Source organism: Selaginella moellendorffii, unplaced genomic scaffold (assembly GCF_000143415.4).
Source record: "Selaginella moellendorffii unplaced genomic scaffold, v1.0 SELMOscaffold_14, whole genome shotgun sequence".
NCBI lineage: Eukaryota > Viridiplantae > Streptophyta > Lycopodiopsida > Selaginellales > Selaginellaceae > Selaginella > Selaginella moellendorffii.
Window position 1 is genome coordinate 288226 of NW_003314275.1, and position 22572 is coordinate 310797.

The following is a 22572-nucleotide window of genomic DNA, read 5'->3' on the forward strand; positions in this document are numbered from 1 at the left end:
CCAGTTACCCAGATTTGAAATTCAAAATGGCCCCCCGCGCCCGCAAATCTCGCGCGCAAGGAATATGCGCCGATGCGTTTCACCCTTGCTGGATTCGAACCTGGCCGTTTTCAAATCAAGCTAGGGTTCTGGGTACCGGGCATTTTCGTTCGTCCCGGCGGTGGCGCTGGCGCTGGCGATGGCGATGGCGATCGCGGTGGAGAGAAATGGAGGAGCCGCCGTCGCCCTGTGAGTGATTCATGCTGCTTGGAAGTAGGGCAGCTCGGGATCGAGATGGAATACCGCAGGCGCAGCCTCAGCATGCACGGCCTGCGTCCTTCCAGGTCGCTCTTCAAGCGAAATTGCGACATGGCGACGCTGGAGAGATTGGACAAGCGCATGATTAAGCTCATCACGGTGGATGTTGTGAGGGATATTGTGAGCCAGCGAATGGGACTGAAAGCCATTGACGATGATTGGCGAAACGATCATGTGGTGAAGCGAAACTATACGGTTCGATCGACACCCAAGAACCGGGAGGTGGAGGACTACGCCAGGAGAGTCGCGGCTGGGACGCCCGCGAGTAAGGCAAGCAGTAATCTTCAGAAGGGTCCTACGACGTTTTCCATGGGCTGTGGTGCTAGTACTAGTGATGGAGTTGGTTCTAGTAGTTCGTCCCAGATTCCAAAATGGCTGGAGATTTACAATGGCACGAAGTCAAGTCCAGCAGAACAAATTGATCGGGAGGCGACACTCACGGCGAACAAGCTCAAAGAACTTCACGTCACAAAAGGGAAGTTGTGGGAGGAGTCAGACAAGAAGAAGCGTCAACTTCTCAAGAAACAGCAGAAGCCCGACGTGGTAAGCTTGATTGGTCTTCTAGTTTTATATTCTAGCGATTTCATATCGGGGTGATTGCAGAGTGATGCCTTCACGAGGCTGTCGGATGAAGAAGAGAGGGCAGTCGAAAGTGCGCTTTACAGTAAAAGCAGGTGCGAGTCACGTTAGTTTTTCTATTTCTTAAATGCATTAATCTCTCTGTGCATCAGGCAAAAGGTCCTCGTGATGCATGAGCAATCAAATATTGAAATCACTGGAGCTGTCATGGAGTGTTTGCGCCCTGGCACCTGGCTCAATGACGAGGTAATGTTGCTACTTTTTAGTTTTCTTCAGCACTGTTTACAAGTTGCTTTAATAACAGGTGATCAATTTGTACATGGAATTGCTGAAGGAGAGGGAGATTCGAGAGCCCAAAAAATTTTTGCGGTGTCATTTCTTCAATACTTTCTTCTACAACAAAGTAAGCCTGTCTTGGAAAAGAAAGAAACTTACATTTGGTTTACTCGTTAAGCTCTTCAAAGACAAGGACAAATATGACTATAAGGCAGTTAGACGTTGGACAACACAGAAGAAACTAGGATACAGCCTACTTGATTGCGATAAGGTGTGGCTTTTATTCCCTTTATTTATGTGTTTGCTTATTTGCCTCTTGCAGATTTTTGTTCCCATTCACAAAGATATTCACTGGTGCCTGGCCATTATCAACATTCGGGACCAGAAGTTTGAGTATCTCGATTCTCTCAGTGGGATTGACGAAGATGTGTTGGAGGTGTTGGTAAGTACCCATGCCCGTCTTTCACGTTCTAAAGCGTTTCTTTATAGAGCAATTACATTGCGGATGAAGCGAAAGATAAGCTTGGAAAATCTATAGATGTCAGTGGGTGGGGGAAAGAGTATCCGGAGGACATACCCGGTCAGGAAAACGGGTATGCAAGCTTCACCACTCTCAAATCGTTTCTCTCAAATCGTTTGTTTATGTTTCTGCTCCTGCAGGTGTGATTGCGGCATGTTCATGATCAAGTATGCGGACTTCTACAGTCGTGGGAGCTCTCTCCCTTTCACGCAGGTACTTTCGATATGGATTTTGATTGTCCTTGTGTATAAACTGGATACAAACAGGGGGACATGGAATACTTTAGAAGGAGAACGGTCTGGGAAATACTCCGTCTCAAGGCAACTTGAGCTTTACAAGTAAACCCTGATCTTTTCTGCTCTCTTTCCTGGTCTGATACTATACTATCCCAGCAGTTCATTCGAGCGAGAGCAATAAACCAGAAATGACATTTTTTTGATCCGTCGTTTGTACATGCCAAGAAGTTGGCAGGCGGCTGGTTAAGAACTATGAGCTGTTGTTCGAGTAGAGCTGGTGCCAAAGATCGGTGAACACCCGGATAATGAGATCGTGAAACTTCTCGTTATTGAGCATCAAGTACGTTCGGAGCAGCTCCTCAAGGTCCCGGTAGTGGAAGAGATCCTTTTTGAGGATCATCTCCACCATGGATTCTCTGAAGTCCCTGTAAGGGTTAACCGACGCTTTCTCGACAGCAAAGCTCTCCATTACTCTGCTGGTAAATGCTTGACTTCGCTCCGTTCTTTTAAGCCTGTTGGTGTCATGTTCTTCAATGCTCAGGTGGATTGGTGGACTCTCAAGCTCAGTGTGGTAATGTGCCTGGACGCCTTGTTCACCTGCCTCTTCATCAGCGGATAGACAAAACCGGGACCTTTCCCACGACTTAGATAAAGCTTCCGGATCGTTGTGAAAAGCTTGGTGGTCATCGAATTGACCCGGTGCCAGTGGTGGTGATACTGACCAATGGAACCGGGACTGCCTTCGCTCACTACCAGGGGACACTAGTTTGAAGACGCCGCTACCACTGCTACTGCCGCTGCTGTTACTGCCGAGGCACCTCGAGGACATAAGAGTTTTCCTGTGCTGCGGAGAGACACAAATCCTGTTGCCAGTGGACCTGTTGAGATTGTTGGGAGAGTCGAATGAGTTGAAGATGCTACTCTCGCTTGCAAACGGCGACAGATCCTTTTCCCAGGCGTAAGAGGTGTCGTTCTCCATGCTCTGGTCGGGAGACGTGGTCATCAGTTTGTACATGGCTTCTTCTGTTCCGGGCTTGAAGTTTGCTATGGGACTTTCGGCCAGTGTTGCAAAACCGGCGTCACTCATCATCATCTTCTTCAACTTGGATTCCTGCTGCTGCGGCTGCTGCTGCTGCTGCTTGAGCGACGACGAGACGGATAGCTTCTTCTGGAGGACAACCTGTCTCTGAACTACTTTGTTCTCAGATCTGGCCACCACCTTCCAGCGCATCTCCGGCTGCCAGTCTTCTCGGTTGTGCACTGCTGCTGGAGAGGAAGAAGAGGCTGGGAATCGAGCTTCGTCGGCAACAGGTGAACAAGTAACAGGCGTGACAGAAGACGACGAGGTGCCGAGCTTCGATCGATGCTTTCGCCTTCTTTGCCGCACCCGGCTACCAGCATTGTCATACAGTTCCGGACGGTGGATAGCAGCAACCGAAAGCTTGTAATCTTCGTGCATCAGGCTCGTGTGCTGCTTGCAAGGATCACAGCCGAGTGTGAGCCACTTCTTTGGAAGAGGAGTAACGGGAACAGAGGCTCCAGGCCGGGCAGGGAATGTGATGTCCGCGGCTTTCCTGTTGACGGGGGACTGGGGCAGCTTGTGCTGCTCGTCGGTACTGGTGGGAAGTACCTTTGGTGGCTTGCCTTGGAGGAATCCGCAGCGAATGTAAGGAATTCGAGGAAGGCCTTGATCTTGCTGCTGCTGCCGCTGCTGGGAGGGAGGAGAAGAAGCACGGCTGGCTGCCATCTTACCGTGCAGCTTGGTGCTCTTGCTGTGACGCTGCGACGACGACAGCTTGAAGCGGAGCTTCGCCATTGAGCGGCGAGCTGGTGTCGTGCTGAAAGCTCTCGAGATCGCTGCTGCCTTTTTTGCTTTTCGGGGGCTCGAAATTTTGCGGAGATCCGAGCAGTAGGAGAAAGAGAAGAACTTTTGCGCCGCGCCTAGAGCGCTTACCTGCGACAGCTGTGCTCGCTCATCTTCCCAAGAATGCAAAGTCACAAGAGGTGCTCTCCTGGGGGCACATTTTCATGTCTCCTCCCACCCTTCCAAACAAGTTTTTAGTTCTCCTCCTCGGCCTCCACTCGGGGTTGACATGGCTAAAAGCTGAAGAATATTGGATTAAAATAAAACTATCTTTTTTCTTCTTTCTTTTCTCTCAAGAAAGGTAGAGCAAAAGCTTGCAGTGGCCGTGAGCCACCAAACATACACACACATCAAATGCCCCTATCATTGCACGTGAAGAGAGGAAGCAATGCAAATCAATCAAGCCATCAATCAGTGAAGAACTACCTTGTGCTATGGGCTAAACTCAAGACTTTGGTTTGGTATTTTGTGGAGCTGTTCCATCCTTTGCTGTTGCATGCAAGCATCAATTGTGTGTTTGTGCACCCATAGCCTTCATAGACCAGCCAAGCTCTCGCAAGGACAAGAGGGTCTATCGCCACTTTTGCTGCGAATGCTGAGATGATTGTAACTGGGACAATGGATGAAGTTGGGGAAAGGTTTTTTCTTTCACTTTCAGCTTTGCTTGCTTATCTTTCCCTTGAGAAATCAACTCCACTCCATGTGGTTGAGTGTTGGATCATGGAGGTTAAGACAAAGCCACATTTGCAGACAGCTTTCAAAATTTGCAATGAGCATGATGTCTCCCACATATGAGCAGTGAAGATCAGTGAGGTGAGGGATTCCCTGACCCTGCATGCATCTCTCAGCCCAGATGTTGCTGCTGCACAACAATATATCAAACATCAAGCTGCAGCTTTGGTTTGTTTGTATTGATTATTATTTGTAAACTTAAGTTAGTAGGCTTCAAAGGGCCAAGCAAAGCCACCAGAAAGCATCCCCAAAGTTACATTGCATTGTATATGGAGACAAGAAATTTAGTTTGCAAACAAACAAAGTGTACAGCTTCCTCTGTACAGACAATTATTCCCCCCCTTTTTTCCCCTCTTTCTTCCTTTTATCTTTCTATTTCCTTGCATGGCAGCTCATTGCCTTGGCGCCTCTCTCTTCAATTTGGAAGCCCCTATACTGTAGAGTAGACATATAGGATCCCAGGGCGAAGAACAGCGATCTTATACCGTGAAATATGTATCGACTTGATATGGCAGAGATTGCATCCAATTCCCTGTAAGCTGTGGTTGATGTGTCTTACATTGGAGCATCCACATCAGCACCAGATGCACAGAGACAGACAGTGGCAACAGTCTTTTTGTGTGAAGGTGCAGCAGCGCCCTGTGCCTGTCTGCTGCTGCTGCTGCTCCTCTGATGAATAAGAGGGAGAAATTGCTTGCACCAACTACAAGAACAAAGAAACAAGAAAAACCACTCAAAGGCCAAATCTACAGCAGTTTTCTTTTCTTCACTATTTATCTATCTTTGCTCCCAAAGTATTTAGGAGCCACTACTGTCCTTTAGTGAAGTTGCAGGGTCTTGATTGACTTGGAGAATAAGGTGAGATCACACCAAAGAAAAAACTCTGAACGAGCACCACATACGAACAAAAATGGGTTTCGCTTTCTAGTGCTATGTGCGGCCAAAGCGCATATCATATTATACTAATCAAAACACTTTACATGTCTTCCTGGTATTCCTGGTAGACAAAGCAGCATTGTTGTGACCATGAAAACCGACACAAGCAGCATAAACTAATCCTTGTCGTCACCTTTATACATGGCTCGTCTCAAGCAATCTTTCCGTCACGTTCGCTCTATTGTGTGCTGGTGGACTTTGAGCAGGAAATTTAAGCTCCTCGCTAACAGCATCTCTAGAAACTTATACCTTATAGAACTTTGGGATGGGATGGCCTGGGATCTTCGTCTTCTTCTTCTTCTTCTTATTCTCCTTGGTTAGAGTAGCGGAGAAAAGTCCGCCGGGTCAAGAAAGTTACAGGCATCGCAGGATATTGATATTTTCCCAGACGTACGTATTGCATGCAAGCAATGGCCGACAAACCAGCTCTACGTATTTAGAAAATGCACGTGGAATTTGAGGAGAAGAACAGTTTCCCCATTTAACTACTAGATGCCAATGTGTACTACTTTTCATCAATAAAAGTATATGTTTGCAACTCGCCAACTTTTGTTTTCGCTGCTAGGAATTTGGATTGGATAGGATTTCCTTGACGCAATCAAAAAGTCTGAGGAGTTTAAATTCTAAGTTTTATAAACACTTTGTATGATCTCTCTCTCTCTTCTTCCATGCACACCGACAGCCAGATTAGCTCCCATGGCAAGAAAGCCTCACTTCTCCTTGCACAAGCAAGAAAGGGAGGCTCTTCACACGCAGCTTGTGACCCCTTCCACGCCAAGAACATGTGCCACCAAATAAACAAATTCTTCATAGCACACAAAATGTATAGCTTTGATTCGCAATCCATCCTCCAAGGACGATGATTTAAGCTTCCCCTCAGAGTCATGCGGGATTCCTGAGCGCCGTTACCACTGCCTTGACTTGCGTGTAGTTGTGGAGGACGTACTCGCCCTTCTCTCGTCCTTGCCCGCTCATCTTTGGACTTGATCCGCACGGATCCCAGTTGGCCGTGTCGATGTCCTTTGTGAAGGCACCGCACACCTCGGCCAAGACATACTTGGTGTTGTTCGTTCTCTCCGTGGCTTCTTGCACGGTCCTGCGATCAACGGAGCGCCAGAGTTTTAGACTTCTAGTTTGTAAAGTTACAACGTGCATACCTGAATTTTGTTACGAACTGGTCCAAAGATCTCGTCTCTTGATATCGCCCTGTTGGCCCACGCAACATCATGAATGGAAGAGCGTCTAGCCAATAAGCAGAGGCTCACCTTCACATCACTGAAACTTGATATACTATCCTTTGTTTCCGGGGCGGCAGCAGTGCTTCCTCTTGTCTTTAGCTCAGGTGATAGAAAAAGGAAGTTTAAGAAACAGACCTGAGGTTCCTGCTGTTCGATGGATTTCCAACAAGGCACGAGCCTTCGCTTTCTTAATGTACTCGTCAACATGCTCTCAAGGAACAAACGCTCTTGATCTTGATCCCGCACAGCAACATTGTCCCCGAGTTGAGACTTGGAGCTATACTTATTTCAGATGTTAGGCAGAAAGCTTAGCTGATTGGACGAAGCAAAGCGAGAGACCTCCACCGCATGGTCAGTATTCATCATGATGGAAGGAAACTGTCCTTCAGGTTGCTTCAGGCTGCTGCTTGCAAATTACCAGTCTGCCAGTTTCAGTGAGCAACCTTCACGGGAGAAAAACAAACTTATAACGTAGTTGTCAAGCTTTAAAAGCTCTTACCTTGTCTGTATCCACGCTGCAGACGGCGGTAAGAACTTCAGGTGGTAAAACAGCCTTTCTTCAAACAATAGCCATCCAAACAGAAATCCTCATTGCAAGTAGACAGGCAACAATTCGGCGGTTTTGAGGACGATGGTAAGCACTTTTCAGGCAAACGTCATGTGTCAGCCCGTCCTGTAAGTTATTACCATCAAGCATTCATTCATTCAGATAGCTGCATAGTAGCGAAAGACACAATGAACTTTCCACCGTCTATTGCAAGTATTTCTCAGTAAGATCTTCGATCTTTCCTACGAGGTCAGGAACGAAAAACTTACATAAGCTGTGTTCAGGGACCTTGATCGAAATCTATTAACAGATTGAAAGAGTCTCACATGCACGAAAATGGTTACCTGATCTGGACGAAGCGGCCCAGCGGGAAGCTGCTACTAATTCCTAGAACAGTCATATAGTAAAACTCACGTGTACCTGTGAAACGTTAGAAATTGAAAAAACACGAACCTTGTTCAGCTCAACAGGTTTCTGCGCTTTCCAATGAGCCTGTCTTCTGATTCATCCGAGTTTGTCATCCCCATTGGACAGACACAGACTTCGTCCGCCTGAAATCGAAATACTTTCGATGCTTTTCTGACTGAATATTTTCTTTCTGCTCACCTCCAGTCTCGTTCGCTTGCCATGCTTGGATGATTTCCTGTAAAGATTTTGAATCAGACAAGCAACTCGTGAGTAACTTCGAATTCTCTTACTTGTAGCTCCAGCTAAAGCAAAAGTGGGGAGAATCCGCTTGTCCATCTGAAAGCCTCTTGATGCTGTAGCAGATGAAAGCAGGCTTCTCGTTCAGTGATACTTCTCCCTTTGTCCACTTCACCGTTTTCATGTCTGAAATTCGGTCCCGGGGCCAGAAGGACAGAGAATCCACGTCGATCTTGAAGGAGCTATGATTGATGAGACCAAACACTACGCGCCACGATGGTGCTCCTTGTTCTCGGCACATCCTTGCCGTCATGGTCATCTCAACATCCAGAAGTTCCTCAGCCTCGTCGCTTGAGTTTGTTGCGGGAATTGCTCCTCTCTCAAAGAGAAGTGGTACAGTTTCTTCTCGTTCCTCCGCTGCTGGTGATGGTTCAACCTTGACGAGATTTTTTTGGGGAGGATTTGCATCCAGAGTCACAGAACTTGCATCCGATTCGGGCATGGAAAAGGTGATGGGGTGCAGGCACTCTTTGATATCAGCCATCAAGAGGTCTCGATCGAGGGACTGTAGATGCGCGTCATCCTTCCTAGAGATCCAAATCAGTCACAGAGAAAGCTCGAAGTTCACTTTGTTACCAGCTGCTGGCTATGTGCTGCATCAAAACGTTGTCGAGATCGTTTTCCACCTTGATCAGATGTGCTTCATCTAGGAAGAAGAAAAAAAAAGCATATGAAAAACCATGGGAAGGTTTTTGCTTACCACGACCAGAAGTTCTGAGAAGATTGCAAAGAGTCCTCCTCAGATCGATGAGCATCAACGCATCTGATTGTACGCACGATTCCTGGTCAGGAACGCTCTTGACGGCCTTGAGACCCCATATTACCCTGCCAAAATCTCTGCGATCGGTAAAATCTCCACCAGATCGAAGAGAAAGAAAGAGCAGACCTATCGCTGCATCTTGGGAAAGGATTCCTGTATGGCGCCGACCAGATGAGCTCCTGGATGCTGGACAACAGCACGCGCCGATCAATCAGTGAGAACGCAATGGCGAGAAGACTTACAAGGAGAATTCTTGAGTGAGCGCTCCTTCCTTGGCGATGTTGATCCCCGGCGTAGCACGGACAGAGCTCGGGCTGTCTTCCTCGAGCGCCATATGACCCTTTTAGGGCAACTTCCCGCCATTTTCCTGTTAAATGTAAGTGTTTTGTTTGGATTTAAACTTTAAATTTTAAAATAGTATTTATTTTTAAACAATAATTTTAATAAATATAAAAATAATCCAGAAAAATAATAACAAAAATAAAAAATTTAGTATTTAGCATTAACTACGATAAAAACACAAAATCTTTAAATATAACAATTAATTTTCTAATAAATAAGATTAAAATTTATTAATTCCATTGTAAGTTTTTGCTATTAAATAGATAATTAATATTAAATAAAAACCAAAATTTAAATTTTTAGATATTATGGTAATTTATTTCATTAAAATTTTGAAACTACATATTTTAGTCTTTTAAAAGTTTATAAATGGAAAAAAAAAACTTATCCTATTGTTTTTAAGTACCATAATCATTCCTTGATTATATTAATAGTGTCATTTCTAAATTAAACTAACTACTGCTTGATGCTCCGAATATTTTTTGTTCTAACGATCGATATTTCAAGCTTCAGAGCCATGCGGGATTCTTGAGCGGCGTTACCACTGCCTTGACTTGCGTGTAGTTGTGCAGCACGTACTCGCCCTTCTCTCGTCCTTGCCCGCTCATCTTATAGCCGCCAAAGGGAATCGCCGCATCAAACACGTCGTAGCAATTGATCCACACAGATCCCACTCGCAGTGCACGGCTGAACGTGTTGGCCGTGTCGATGTCCTTTGTGAACACTCCCGCGGCCAAGCCATACGGCGAGTTGTTCGCTCTCTCGATGGCTTCTTGCACGGTCCTGAAGCGCCCGACTTTTAGTTCGTGAAGCTACACTACTTCCTACGTTCATACCTGAACTTTGTCACGGCCTGGACGGGGCCAAAGATCTCGTCTCTCGATATCGCCATGTCGTCCTGATGATCATGGATGAGGGAGCGTCTAGCCAAGGACAGAAAATAAGCAGAGGCTCACCTTCACATCACTGAAGATTGTTGGCTGGATGTAGTATCCTTTGTTTCCGATACGAGCGCCGCCAGTGACCAGATTTGCTCCCTCATGTCTTCCTACGTCAATGTAGCTCAGGATCTTCTCAAACTGAGCTTTGTCAACCTGATAAAGAAGATACAAGCGAAAGTTAGAACTCGCTATCGAAACCAAACAGACCTGAGGCCCTTGCTCCACCCCGCTCTTGAATGGATCGCCAACAACGCGCTTCAATGCACGAGCTTTCGCCTTCTCAATGTACTCGTCATAAATGCTCTCGTGAACGAACGTTCTTGATCCCGCACAGCAGCATTGTCCCTGAGTTGAAACTTGGAGCTAAAGCCTGTTTCGTATCAAGCAGAGGAAACTTACCTGGTTGAAGAACAAAGCAAAGTGAGAGAGCTCCACAGCTTGGTCAATATCCGCATCCGGCATGATGATGAAAGGAGACTTTCCGCCCAATTCCAAAGTAACTGGCTTCAAGTTGCTTCTAGCGGCTGCTTGCATTACGAGCTTGCCGGTCTCAGTAGAACCAGTGAAAGCAACCTTCACGCAAGAAAAACAGATTACTACGTACCCTTCAAGCTTAACCAGCTCTCACCTTGTCTATGTCCATGTGGCTCGAGATTGCGGCACCTGCAGTTTCCCCAAAGCCCGAAACGACGTTAAGAACTCCCGGTGGTAAGCCAGCCTTTCAAGGAACAGCCATTGATATGAAGAAACAAAAAGAAGAGAATCTCCAAGAGCTCATGACGAGTACCTCGACTGCAAGTTTTGCTGCGAGACAGGCCGAGAGCGGTGTCTGTTCGGCGGTCTTGAGGACGATGGTATTGCCACAGGCGAGAGCAGGAGCCACTTTCCAGGCAAACATCACCATGGGAAAGTTCCACGGAATGATCTGGCCGACTACACCGATTGGCTCGTGAAATGTAAGCACCTGATGTGGTCCGTCAGCCGGCAGTGTTTTACCATGGATTTTATCCGCCCATCCTGTCAAGATCGAGAGTTTTAACCACCAAGCATTCATCGGGAAAAGCTTTCTCTACCTGCATAGTAGCGAAAGAGCCTCGTCACAAAGTGAGGAATCTCAACTCCTTGCGACTGCGAGTAAAGCTTTCCACTGTCCAAAGAATCCAGCGTTGCAAGCTCATCGTTGTGCTTCTCAAGGAGGTCGGCATACTTCAGCAAGATCTTCGATCTTTCCTACGATACGATGTCATAGTAAGGGAAAAAAGGTTCAAAGCCAACCATTCTCTGCAAACAAGGGAACGAGGAACTTACATAAGCCGTCATTCTTGGCCAGGGACCGTGATCAAAAGCCTTGCGAGCAGCTTTCACAGCCCGATTGATATCTTCCACGTCCGCCTTGGCAACATCGGCAAGGACTTCCTCGGTTCGAGGATCCACAGTCGGGAATGTCTCGCCTGGACAAGCTCCGATTGAGTCTCTTTGCAGAAAAGAAAAACAGAGAGGAAGACTTACCAGAGGCAGCGTCCACAAACTCCCCATCGATAAAGAGTTTAGAATGCTGGACTTCATACGATGGCTTCACGGGTGCTTCCACCGCAGCTACGGCAAAGCTCCGGATCGCGCCTCCTCGACCCAAATTCACATGCACAAAAGCTCTTTCCTCTAGGTTCCTCGAGTTACCTGATCTCGACGAGAGACGGCCGAGCGGGATGGATCCAAGGCGAGTGAAGCTGGAGACGATAGCGCGAGACGCCATAGCTGCCGAGGATGGGCTGCTAATAACCCCTACTCGCTACTGGATGGGATAAACATACTTCATACGGGTCCAAAAATGCGGCCTTTATTATGGGCCGTTGGATGGCCTCGCCGTTCACGAGGGTGGACCACAGTTAGAATAAGACCGTGATTTTGGGATCAAAGATCATTCAATTATAAATAGCTCAAACTATTAGATATTACATAGCAAGAAATAATCATCAAAGCTTAGTTGCATGTACTCCAAAAGGGCCATGGTACTTTGAGAATCGTCCGCCATCCTTACGTGGAAAGGTAACGCCGTGTATATAAGGGCAATGTTGGGGAAGGGTAAACCCTGGCAATGGAGCTGAGGTTGAGGCCTGAGCAGCGGGAATGGTGCCGCCAAGCGTGTGTCCCTCTCAAGAACAAGGCAGCCCAGCAAGCCAAGAACGAATACCGTAAGCCTTTGGATTATAATGAGAACTCTTATCGATCGTTCTTCCTTTCCAGAGCGGCTCGTCACCGCCCATGCTAATGAAATGCTCCATGTTTCCACGAGTGATCACCCATATTGCCGCAGCGCCACCAGGGTGGTGCTGCAAGGCAGCTCCGAGTTTGTCAACGCGAATTTCATCACTCCGAATGCCATCTGCGGGGGAGAACCAGATTCACCCCTCCATTTCTGGGAGATGGTCGTGCAGTGCAAATGCCGAGCAGTCGTCAAGCTCACACAGGCACGTCCCAGTTTCATATCGTATAGTTTAAACTGAGAACTTTGCGCAGGACATGGCTAGCGAATACTTCCCACTGAGAACAGGAGAATCGCAGGTGTATGGTAGAATCACAGTAACGAACCGGGGCTTCTCGCGCAGCAGCAACGAAGTCACGAAACGAATCCTCGAAGTGGAATGCCAAGGCTATCAGCCTTTCACGCTTGAGCATTTCCAATACTCGTGGTCAGACTTTGGCGTCCCCAAAAGGATAGAACCGATTCAAGAGATGTTTGCTGCTCTCTACAGGCTCCCTTCAGACTGCTCCTTCTTTGTCCATTGCAGGTTGGACTTCTTCCTTCCTTTTGCTTTTTTCCTTTTTCTTACAAGAGTGACTTTTTGACAGGGCTGGGATTGGCCGTGCTGGAACCTTTATCACAATCGATCACGTACTGAGATGCATTCTTGGTGGAAATCTTAGCGTGGTGAATATTTCCGAGACTGTGGCTCGTCTAAGAGAACAGCGGCGTGGATTGGTCGAGACACATGTAAGTTTGACTTTGCTTTAGCAGCTCTTGTTTAAATTTCATGCTGGTGCAGGACCAATACTGGTTTTGTTTCAAAGCAGTCATCAAGGAACTCGAACTATTGATGTTCTCGGCGCAGCCCAAAAATCAAGAGTTTCATGCCAGCGCCAGGAAACTCGAAGTTTAGCTATGAGAAAATCGTGTCTGGTTGGAGGCCAAAGAGTTTTCGGATAACTTCGCGTTCTCGAGCATCTAGCTTTGTCTCCAGAAGACGATCCAATTCTTCTCGAGAATCATCAAAATGAGAACTTTTGTTAAGAACAGCTTGAAAGTAAGTTAAGCTTGCATCCCTTTCGAGCTAAATAAAGAGAGAGAAAGCAAAGTTGCATCAGACCCATGCTTCAACCATGCTCCTGGTTTGGATTTTAAGCTCGCCGTCTCCAAACGCAGCACTTGGATCCCACCTCCAACTCTTAGAGCTTAATTCATAGCTCATCAGCAGCTTAGATACCCACACCGTATTAACCCCGTCGGTGCAGCATAGAAACCAGCCATCGCGATCGGCACGCTGTTGCTCCTGCATAGATAGCATCTCACTCTCGAGCACCAAGTCAACCTCCAGCGTCTCACTATCCTGCACCACAGATCTGTGCCTGATCCCGCACACTTGCGTCCCCGCCCCGGATTTCCTCGTTCACAATCAGCAGCTGCCCTCCGCAGTGCACTGGCTTGGCTGTCTGCGAAGAAGCGGCGCCGCCATTAAGCCACCAGTACGACCACGAGTCCTCTTCGCACGCGGTAGCTGCTCAGTCGAACGAATACGACACGCCCCCGCCACCTTTCTCCCACGCAAAATATCGATCTACGCAGAGTTGAGGGATGCAGCTGCTTCTCGCGGCCCACGAGTCCTCTTCGCACGCGGTAGCTGCTCAGTCGAACGAATACGACACGCCCCCGCCACCTTTCTCCCACGCAAAATATCGATCTACGCAGAGTTGAGGGATGCAGCTGCTTCTCGCGGCCCACGAGTCGGTTGTGGAATCATAGATCCAGGCGGTGAGCTGAAGCAACCAGAGTGCAAGGAAAACCAAGCTTGAAAGCTTGGTTTTGAAATCATTTACGCAGGTTTCGATGAGAGCATGGACTTGGGTGTAGCGACCCGACAGTGGATTGGCAACCAGGTAGCGTGAGCTGCAGCAGCCATACGAGAAGCAGAACAAGATCGGTCCAGGACGTGGAGCAACACAATACTCGAGGTTGTAGTCTTGCGGGCAGCAGCCATGGAGCGGGAGCAGCGAGAACTTGGTGCTCATGGGAGGCCCGTGCGCGATCGCCAGCGGGGGCGTTCGGAGCTGATTAGAGGAGTCGCAGAGACAAATGCCAGAGTGGTGGTGACATGGTCGCGGTGCCTAGCGAGAAGCTCCGGGCTGCTCAGCCTGGCATTCCAGGCCCTCGACACCATCCTGGCGTTCATGAGCGAGGGCGCGGGCAGCCGGAGAAGAATGTCGTCCTCGAGGAAGGCCGGGAGGAGGCCATGAAACAGTAATGCCAGATGGAGCTCATCTTCCTCATGGTGGTGATCTCGGCTGTCGTCTCCATGGGGTGCTTGCAAGGAGGCAGCTCCTCCAGTGTTTGATCCCATACCTGTTGCTCGCCCGCCACATCACATGACCACGCGCGCGCCTGCTCAAAGCTGCTGTCGCCCCGCTTCTTGGCCTCCTCCTCCTTCCCAATTCCTCAGCCATGGCACAAAATCGGATAGCCGATCGCATTGACTTGACCTGTTTGTAATGGCTTGGTCTACCATCTGGATACCGAACGAGCACCAAGGCATAGCCCTTGGGGCTGAGCAGTCCTCGCTTATCTTGTCGCCGCTTCTATGGATCACTCTGGAATGCAGCAGCACAAACTTGCCATTGGCCAGCTCCACAACTGCTTTGTGCCGTGGAAGGTCTTCTCCTCGGATGACCGCTGCGCCGCCACCAAAGGTGGATCAAATTGACACCATACTTTGGACCTTTGTTGGGATGCCTGAAAAAACAGATTGTTTTTTCTTGAAGTTTCTCTTTTCGTCAACTTACGGGTGGATTGAGATACGTAGTTGGAGGGGAACCACTCTACCATTGCCGAGTATGCGCGGTTCCTCTGGATCATCAAAAAGCCAACTTTGCTGCATAGCTTCTTCTTTGCAGACTTCGTTGGCAGCGCCTTGCAAGGCTCGTGCTCGTACAAATCCTCCAACATAAATCTGGAGAAGCCACGATAGAGATTCCGTGTCTCTAGATCCTCTTTGATGTCTCTTGTGATAGACGACACATCGCTTCCAAACAAGCACATGAGAGCTCTCCGGGCAGTCTCCGCATTCGAAGTTAGCAACGTTTTGACTGGATGCTCCAAATTGTGTTTGAAGATTGACAACTTTTCAACCATGTCGAAAAGTCATCCAGTCGATAGAAACTGATCAAGCCTGGATACAAATTATGTGCCATCTCTCGGAACATCTCTCCATAGGTGTCAACGGTTGCATCAGAGCCAACTACATCAAATAGCTGACAACTCCAAAAACCAAGTTGTACAAGGAATTGCATTTGAGAAAATCTTTCCCAGGTCGGAGAAGACATGACCGTCGGAAACTATGTTGTAGTGCACGCCCGGAGGATACACAGCCTCAACATGCTCCGCAATGATCTTCATGGAATGTATGGCTAGTTCTTCCGCTTTGTCCGGGAACTTTCCTAGAGTTTTGTCCAGGTTGCACGACTTGACAGGGAAAGCTGCCAGGATGAACTCGAGAGAAATGTCACAGGAGATGTGGTACTCGACTTGATCTGAAAACTTTCCGAACCACTGGTCGTGTTTTGGAAAGTTGATGTAGTTTCGTTTGATGATTCCAACAACTTTGTTAGATCCTCCACCTCTTGACGAGTGTACCTCATGAAAGGTTCCACAAGACAATCTCTTGTCTTTATGCTCTTGTCCAAGATAATTTATTTCGCCTCCCAAGCTGCTAGGACTCTTCCATTTTTGATAAATTTCTTGTAAATGGAGGAGTTTAATTCCGTCCCTTAGTTTAGTGTATAATTCTGAGAGTTTATTATAGTGTATAATACGGTCAAGTAAAATTTAATTTGGAATTTTCACTATACTTTACAAATTAAAATATATATTATAATTATTTTTTTGGAATTACCTCAAATTTCCCCTTTTCTTCCCTCCCTTGAGAGTGTTCTTTTTTCTTCAGCTTGATAAAAGAAGAAAAAAAAGAAAAAGTTGAATCATAAAGACATTCATTCTTTGTTGTTATGATTAGAATACTTTATATCAACTTAGCAAAAATACGAGAACTATTAATTAAATTACACATTGATCACTAAACAATAAATTGCTACGTGTTGCATGTAGCAACACTTGGTTTGCTTAATACTAGTGTTATTATGACATATTAATCCAATTGATCAAATAAAGTTTATAATTATAAGCATGTTTGTAATTTATATATACAAGATTAATTTTATTGCATATCAAGATGGTAGAATAAAAAAGAATATACTAGAAAAGGTTTAAGGAAGTTTATAAATTATAAATACAAGATTAATCTAAATGAATAACAACCGTTAGATGGTAGAATATCCTAGAATATTCAAGTATATTCTAGGTATATCCACTACCATCCCAGTCCCCTATAGGTTTGCTTAAGCAAACCAAAAATAACAATTATATTTATAAATTACCAATAGATAAATAAACATATAAATTTTATTCTAAGTATATTCTTAACTATTCAAAGAAGCTCTCACTTTGCTCCTCGGCAACTCTTTGCTTGCTGGTATAATTCCACACCGGATTCATGTTCCTCTATTGTGGATTTTTGGATGGTGCCCCTATCCCGGCAATAGTCGGCACTTACTGTGTCTCGCCTTTTGGAAGTCTGAGCGACCACATTCCATCGCGCTTCACTGTTCGCCCAACTTCAAGCGGCCGAAACCATTCTTCTCTTTGAATCGCCTCAAAATCTGAGGTAATCCAAACGAACATGAAACATAGAAGAGAAAAAGGAGCCCGTGATCAATCAATTTACCTTCAGTGCGAGATCACACTCGTTTTGGCGTTCCAATTCCTTGAAAACTTCCAAAGAACTTGCTTGAGCAATCGACCACCTGCTTAGCCTACCTGCGCTGGCACCCTCCTTGCTCAGAGGGCTCGTCACTGTCTCTCGCACAAGTGACTTCCTGCATCCCGAGCAATCAGCATATCCCTCCTTGTATCGTCCATCGCCCCGCAGCGCCACAGGCGACGAGGGCAACCGAACACAGCTAGAACCGTAAACCAATGAATAAAAGTTGAAACTACAAACCATCGAGTCCAAGGGAAAGAATGGCAGTAGAGAGCATGCAAGAAGCACCAAAATCTTCATCCAAAATCACGATTCCTGAGCTCAACCCACTTTGATTTTGGATCTATGCATCTTGTAATGGTGCAGGCAATTCGAACAGGCATTTCCAGAGCAAATGTGTGTAACCAAGCTCAGGGTGAAGGCAGGTGAGGTCGTTTTTCTTCTTTCCCCCCTCTAGTTCCCACATTGGCAATGCATGCACTTGGATATAGCTGGAGAGTCAGTTGGAGGTGTATAAGTATCCAGAGAGGAGGAAGAAGATGTCTTCACACTCAAGACGTCTCTGATATTTGGAGCACGATTGATGAAATTTGAGTGATGCTAGGGCCTTTCAAAGACTTCTCTCGCTTCTCTCAAATGCCGTTAGCATTGCGGTCCAAACAACGTTTAGTTTGAGCTTGCATTCTTACTCAAATCTTTTTATCTTTCCACGTAAAATCAGGGATCAGCTTTCTTAAATTTCCAGTGTTTTGAGAGATCGGTTGTGCGCTACAACCAATGGTGGCGCTGGGTGACCACGGCAAGGTGTAATTAATTGCTTTCGTGATCAGAATAAACTTTCCCTTAAAAGGGAGCGAGAGTATTTATTTACTCTCCACTTAAGAATCTTAGGGTATTATGAAAGGCTCGGGTTCTGGCAACGCTGGCTGCCAAGCTCCGCACACATGCTCGCTGGAGAAGCTTTGCAAATCAGGATTTATCAGCGTGAAGGCTAGGATGGGAGAAAAGATTGTCCGCTTCAGCGTGCATCACAGCAGTCTCAACTATGGTCTCCTCAGGACGGAGGTGAGCAGCAGGCTCCGCATGGCCAACTTCACCATCAGCTACTGCGACAAGGATCAGGACTGGGTGAGTCTGACTAGAGACTCCGAATTGTGGGACTGCCTCTGTGTGGCAGATAAAAACTCCACTTGTGTTAAGTTGCGGATCGAGAATCCACTGGTGCCGCCTGATGTAATACATGCAGCGCAACTCTTTGGGACTGGGGTCCTGCTTTGCGGCGGGCTTGCAGCAGCGGTGTGCTGCATATTTGAGCACCCCATAACTGCTCTTCCTCTGTGTTGTTTGGGGGCGATTCTGTTAGGCTTTACTGAACCATAGGTTTTTGGATTCTTATCGTTCTCTTTATTAAATTTAATGGATATATTTATCTTTTACATGGCGACCACAACACCTTCAGTATCTTGCTGCTTCCAGCAGCTCCAATTGGTTTGCTCGGCCTTCTTCTCATATTCCAGGTCCGTGTTAGTTCTTTCTCTTAGCATTGCACTCAAGTAATTGAGCACGCCTCGGTCGGGGTAAGCGTGCAAGTAGCTACCTGGTAAGTACAGGATCGCGAGTGCTACCAAGATCTCCAGCTTTATCCCCATGATTGGGGCGATTTTTCCCAGATCGGCGCCTCCACCAAATAACCTGTTCTCTGTGTGTGTGTGTGTGTGTGTGTGTGTGTGTGTGAGTGTTTTTCTTTTTTCTCCTTTTTTTTTTGAGCTTGGTAATTCACCTGTAAAGAGGCTGAGGAGTTGGTCATTGCTGATGGTACCCGGGAAAGATCACCACCTTTTGTGAGTATGTGCTCTAGATTGGAGCAATTAGAAAAGTTGCATTTAGTTGGCATGTGGCTGGATAAGAGCTTCTTGAATACCTCTCAAACCATCAGTAGTAGTATTCATAAATTTTTTTAAGACAAGCAATTTAAGTTCTACAAATCTTTGGGAAGGCTTGACCAAGATCTTCTTCCACAGCAGCAGCAAGCTCAATCTTCCCACAACCTTGGAGCTCTCGAATGACGAGCCCGTATGTTTTCTCGTTGAGCTGCAACTTCATCCCCTTTGCTTGCTCGTACAGCTCCATGGCTGCCACCGGATTGCCGTGCTTGAGGTGAGCCACCATCAGTTCCCTGTGGAGAAAGAAATCCGGCTCCATTCCATCGCGCTTCACTTGCTCGTAAACGTAGACCATGTCGTCCACTCGGTTGTTCTCCCACATCACTCCAAACATCCGGCGGTAGAGCCGAAAGTCGGGCTTGAACCATTCTTCTCTTCGAATCGCCTCGAAAATCTGTGCGGTGACCCATGAAACACCGAAGAGAATAAAAAAAGAGCGCGATCACTTTACCTTCAATGCGAGATCACACTCGTTTTGGCGCTCTAGTTCCTTCAAAACTTCCAAAAGATCTCGCTTGAGCAATCGACACACCTGTGTAGCGAAAACTCTCCGCAGCTCCTCCTGATCGTTCTTGGCGCCCTTGAGCGCTTGCACGACGGTAATGCCCTCCTTGCTCAGAGGGCTCCCGCTCGTCACCGTCTCTCGCACAAGTGACTTCCTGCCTCCCCGAGCAATCAGCAAATCCCCCCTTTGGGCGATCTCAATTGCCACAAATGCAGACGACCGGAACCTCACCCCTATCGCGCAGCACTGCTCCGGCAGCTTTCCATCTCCTCGCAGCGCCACAGGCGACGAGGGCAATCCAACGCTTCCCATGAGCTAGAACCCTAGCGAATGTAAAATCGCATATCCTTTCAACGGTCTATCATTGACGATTGTCAACGGTCAACACTTACTTTTGAGTCAAACACGTTGACCTTTGGAGGCGTCAAACCATCTAAAGCGAACGAATGGCAGCTAGAAACACTAGAAAAATCTCATTTTTATTAGATGGAGAGTAGAGAGCATGCAAGAAGCACCAAAATCCTCATGCAACATCGTCAGTTCCTCAAGCTCACCATTCTGGTTGTGGATCTATAGCGATCGATCAGTACTTGTAATCCTTGACGTGCAAGCTCTCCGACGCCCCCTCGGCGCTCTCGGTCTCGCCCGAGTACTTGCCCAGCGTCGCGTCCGAGTTGGCCTTGGCACGAACCAGGAAAACCTTCTGCGCCGCCTCCACATTCTCCTTCTTGCCACCCCACGTCTTGAGCGTGCTCTGCTGGAGCGCCCGCCCGAACGAGAAGGACAGCGTCCACGGCTTGAGGATGTCCAGCTTGTTCATCGCGTCCAGATTCTTGGTCGCCTCCACCTCGCTCTGGCCGCCGGACAAGAACATGATCCCGGGCACCGCCGCCGGGACCGTCCTCCGGAGCGCCAGCACCGTCGCCTCGGCAATCTCCTGCGCGCTCACCTTGGGCGCCTCGGATCCGTGCGTCACCATGTTGGGCTTGAGCAGCGTCCCCTCGAGCAGGACGTGGTGGTCGCTCAGCGCCTTGTACACCGCGGCCAGCACCACCTCCGTCACCTTGGCACACGTCTTGAGGTCGTGGGGTCCGTCCACCAGGATCTCGGGCTCCACGATGGGGACGAGGCCGTTCTCCTGGCAGATCATGGCGTAGCGCGCCAGCCCCTGCGCGTTCTCCTGGATCCCCAGCTCCGACGGCTGCGAGGGTCCGATGTTTAGCACCGCCCTCCACTTGGCGAACCGGGCACCGGCCTTGTAGTACTCGGCGCAGCGTCCCGCGAGGCCGTCCAGCCCCTGGGTCGTGGTCTCACCATTGGTACCGGCGATGGGCACCGTCCCCTTGTCCACCTTGATGCCCGGGAGGACGCCGTTCTCCAGCAGCACGTCCACGAACGGCTTGCCCGCCGCGGTCTTCTGGTAGAGCGTCTCCTCGAAGAGGATGACGCCGCTCAGGTACTGGAGAGCGCCCGGGGCGGTGAAGAGGAGCTCGCGCAGCGCCTGCCGGTTGGATTCCACATTCTCGACCTTGATGCTGGCCAGGCGCTTGCCGATTGTGCCCGTGCTCTCGTCCGCCGCGAGGATGCCCTTGCCCGGGGTCGCAATGTACTTGGCATTCTTGATGAGCTCGTCTGTGGGGAACCCAAATCGAGAGAGGGAGAGCTCAGATCCACAGGCTTAACACTCGCGCTAGCTATGGCGCTTACCTGCGTACTTGCCGACGACGGCCGCCATAGCCTCGCGCTCGCCTTTTTGCCGGAGATAGTAAAATCCCTAGGCCTTATCCCCACAAAAAAGACAATGCATGAAAATCCAGGGTGCCAGCGCAGCCCTAAATAGGGCTTTCATGGAGTCCACGCTGGCAGAAGCGATGGTTAGTATTGATTTGGGGCTATTTCGATGACCAGTCCATGTGCATGGAATTAATTTACGCTTTTACATTGACAGGTAGAAGTGGACGTGTGGTTAAGCGACGTTTGAACTGTTTCTGTTTGATAGGGCACCAGCAAAATCCTTCGTCCTTCGTTTGTTTGTCACGCACCAGATGCCCATTGTCGGCATTTGGAGCAAACATATAATTCGCCACCATTTTGATGGCCTAAACCCTGTTATGAAGTGCTTTGCTGACTTAAAGATCATTCTCACTAATTAATTCGAGGAAGCCTATCTTCCAGAAGGCAATGGCCTCGCACCTTCCATCTTATACACTCGATAAACTGCGCTTTTAAAAAGGATAGGGTTTGTCGTTTCTTAATGGCTTTTGCTTTCATCATCGACGTATGAACTGTTTCTTCATAGGTCACCGGCAAAATCCTTCGTTTTTTTGTCAGCATTTGGAGCAAACATATAATTCGCCACCCATTTTGAGCTTGATGACGGCCCAAAGAAGTATTGCTGACAGTTCTTTGCTGACTTAAGCTCGGTTTCACTAATTAATTCGACGAAGTTTATCTTCAAGAAGGCAAGGGCCGCGCACCTTCCACCCGATGAAACTGCACTTTTAAAAAGGATAGAGTTCGTCGTTTCTTGGGCCATGGATCATGCGATCACGCCCAGAGGCTTTGCTTTCTTCATCGTTTCGCGGGAAAACAAAGTTAAGCCCCATCTTCCAGAAGGGTTTAGTGGACAGACTTGCAGCCCCTAGATGCCCAAACAGTGCAACTCTAAATGCTACAATTCATAGCGCGCAATCGTTTACCACGGAGCTGTTCGAATCGGAATTTGCGGTGAGGTCCCCAAAGAACAAAACCATGATCATACCACTGAGGGAAACACGGCATCACTCGGTGAGCACTCCGTGGAGGCCCTCCTGATTTGTGCCATGAGGAAAAGAGGATCGAAAGAGAGGAAGAAAGTAACAAAAACGTGCTCGGCACTGCAATTTGACGAGAGCCTTTCGAGCGAGTGGTGGGCACAAAGCTGATCTTTACGGCGCGCCAAGAGGGGGTTCTAGCGCATCGACGATGCACAGATCCAAAAACCTCGGGTTGCTGTCATCTCAGCAATTGGAGAGCCTGCAAGAGAGAGCGAAACAAATAATTTGGCTTGACTGCTACAGCGCGCAA

The 22572-nt window shown here is 47.9% G+C and overlaps 8 protein-coding genes across 9 annotated transcripts; 2 read left to right on the top strand and 6 right to left on the bottom strand.

The window, feature by feature from the left end:
* Window positions 1-72: 72 nt before the first annotated feature.
* On the top strand, window positions 73-2179 carry LOC9631987 (ubiquitin-like-specific protease ESD4). Its single transcript, XM_002970127.2, has 9 exons — window positions 73-840; window positions 901-971; window positions 1029-1122; window positions 1181-1279; window positions 1331-1423; window positions 1475-1594; window positions 1642-1745; window positions 1813-1885; window positions 1939-2179. Exons 1-9 carry the CDS (start codon window positions 73-75, stop codon window positions 1999-2001), a joined length of 1485 nt encoding a protein of 494 aa, XP_002970173.2. The 3' UTR covers window positions 2002-2179.
* LOC112346397 lies at window positions 2089-4047 on the bottom strand. Its single transcript, XM_024675305.1, has one exon. The coding sequence runs from the start codon at window positions 3722-3724 to the stop codon at window positions 2159-2161; it is 1566 nt and encodes a 521-aa protein (XP_024531073.1). The 5' UTR covers window positions 3725-4047; the 3' UTR covers window positions 2089-2158.
* A 2203-nt stretch (window positions 4048-6250) lies between these two features.
* LOC112346407 (aldehyde dehydrogenase family 2 member B4, mitochondrial-like) lies at window positions 6251-6665 on the bottom strand. Its single transcript, XM_024675336.1, has 2 exons — window positions 6598-6665; window positions 6251-6536 (listed from the first exon to the last, which is right to left on the bottom strand). Exons 1-2 carry the CDS (start codon window positions 6663-6665, stop codon window positions 6323-6325), a joined length of 282 nt encoding a protein of 93 aa, XP_024531104.1. The 3' UTR covers window positions 6251-6322.
* An 839-nt stretch (window positions 6666-7504) lies between these two features.
* LOC9631988 lies at window positions 7505-9024 on the bottom strand. The gene is made up of 8 exons (XM_024675338.1): window positions 8933-9024; window positions 8817-8876; window positions 8631-8767; window positions 8507-8576; window positions 7924-8457; window positions 7832-7868; window positions 7679-7776; window positions 7505-7612 (listed from the first exon to the last, which is right to left on the bottom strand). Exons 1-7 carry the CDS (start codon window positions 9022-9024, stop codon window positions 7684-7686), a joined length of 1023 nt encoding a protein of 340 aa, XP_024531106.1. The 3' UTR covers window positions 7505-7612; window positions 7679-7683.
* Window positions 9025-9424: 400 nt separating this feature from the next.
* Window positions 9425-11772, bottom strand: LOC9631989 (aldehyde dehydrogenase family 2 member B4, mitochondrial). Of its 2 annotated transcripts, XM_024675235.1 has the most exons (11): window positions 11651-11772; window positions 11483-11602; window positions 11282-11424; window positions 11047-11203; window positions 10761-10990; window positions 10602-10691; window positions 10373-10546; window positions 10181-10318; window positions 9989-10126; window positions 9869-9930; window positions 9425-9815 (listed from the first exon to the last, which is right to left on the bottom strand). In XM_024675235.1, exons 1-11 carry the CDS (start codon window positions 11724-11726, stop codon window positions 9542-9544), a joined length of 1602 nt encoding a protein of 533 aa, XP_024531003.1. In that variant the 5' UTR covers window positions 11727-11772; the 3' UTR covers window positions 9425-9541. The 2 variants fall into 2 exon arrangements, with proteins under 2 accessions (XP_024531003.1, XP_024531002.1); XM_024675234.1 differs by having other exon boundaries at window positions 11483-11769.
* A 296-nt stretch (window positions 11773-12068) lies between these two features.
* LOC9631990 (protein-tyrosine-phosphatase PTP1) lies at window positions 12069-13131 on the top strand. Its single transcript, XM_024675339.1, has 5 exons — window positions 12069-12165; window positions 12218-12441; window positions 12491-12663; window positions 12824-12965; window positions 13018-13131. Exons 1-5 carry the CDS (start codon window positions 12069-12071, stop codon window positions 13129-13131), a joined length of 750 nt encoding a protein of 249 aa, XP_024531107.1.
* A 5845-nt stretch (window positions 13132-18976) lies between these two features.
* On the bottom strand, window positions 18977-19818 carry LOC112346360 (pentatricopeptide repeat-containing protein At1g62350-like). The gene is made up of 2 exons (XM_024675148.1): window positions 19453-19818; window positions 18977-19395 (listed from the first exon to the last, which is right to left on the bottom strand). Exons 1-2 carry the CDS (start codon window positions 19816-19818, stop codon window positions 19030-19032), a joined length of 732 nt encoding a protein of 243 aa, XP_024530916.1. The 3' UTR covers window positions 18977-19029.
* A 146-nt stretch (window positions 19819-19964) lies between these two features.
* On the bottom strand, window positions 19965-21338 carry LOC9631992 (fructose-bisphosphate aldolase 5, cytosolic). Its single transcript, XM_002970377.2, has 2 exons — window positions 21214-21338; window positions 19965-21138 (listed from the first exon to the last, which is right to left on the bottom strand). Exons 1-2 carry the CDS (start codon window positions 21239-21241, stop codon window positions 20090-20092), a joined length of 1077 nt encoding a protein of 358 aa, XP_002970423.1. The 5' UTR covers window positions 21242-21338; the 3' UTR covers window positions 19965-20089.
* Between the last annotated feature and the right edge of the window lie 1234 nt (window positions 21339-22572).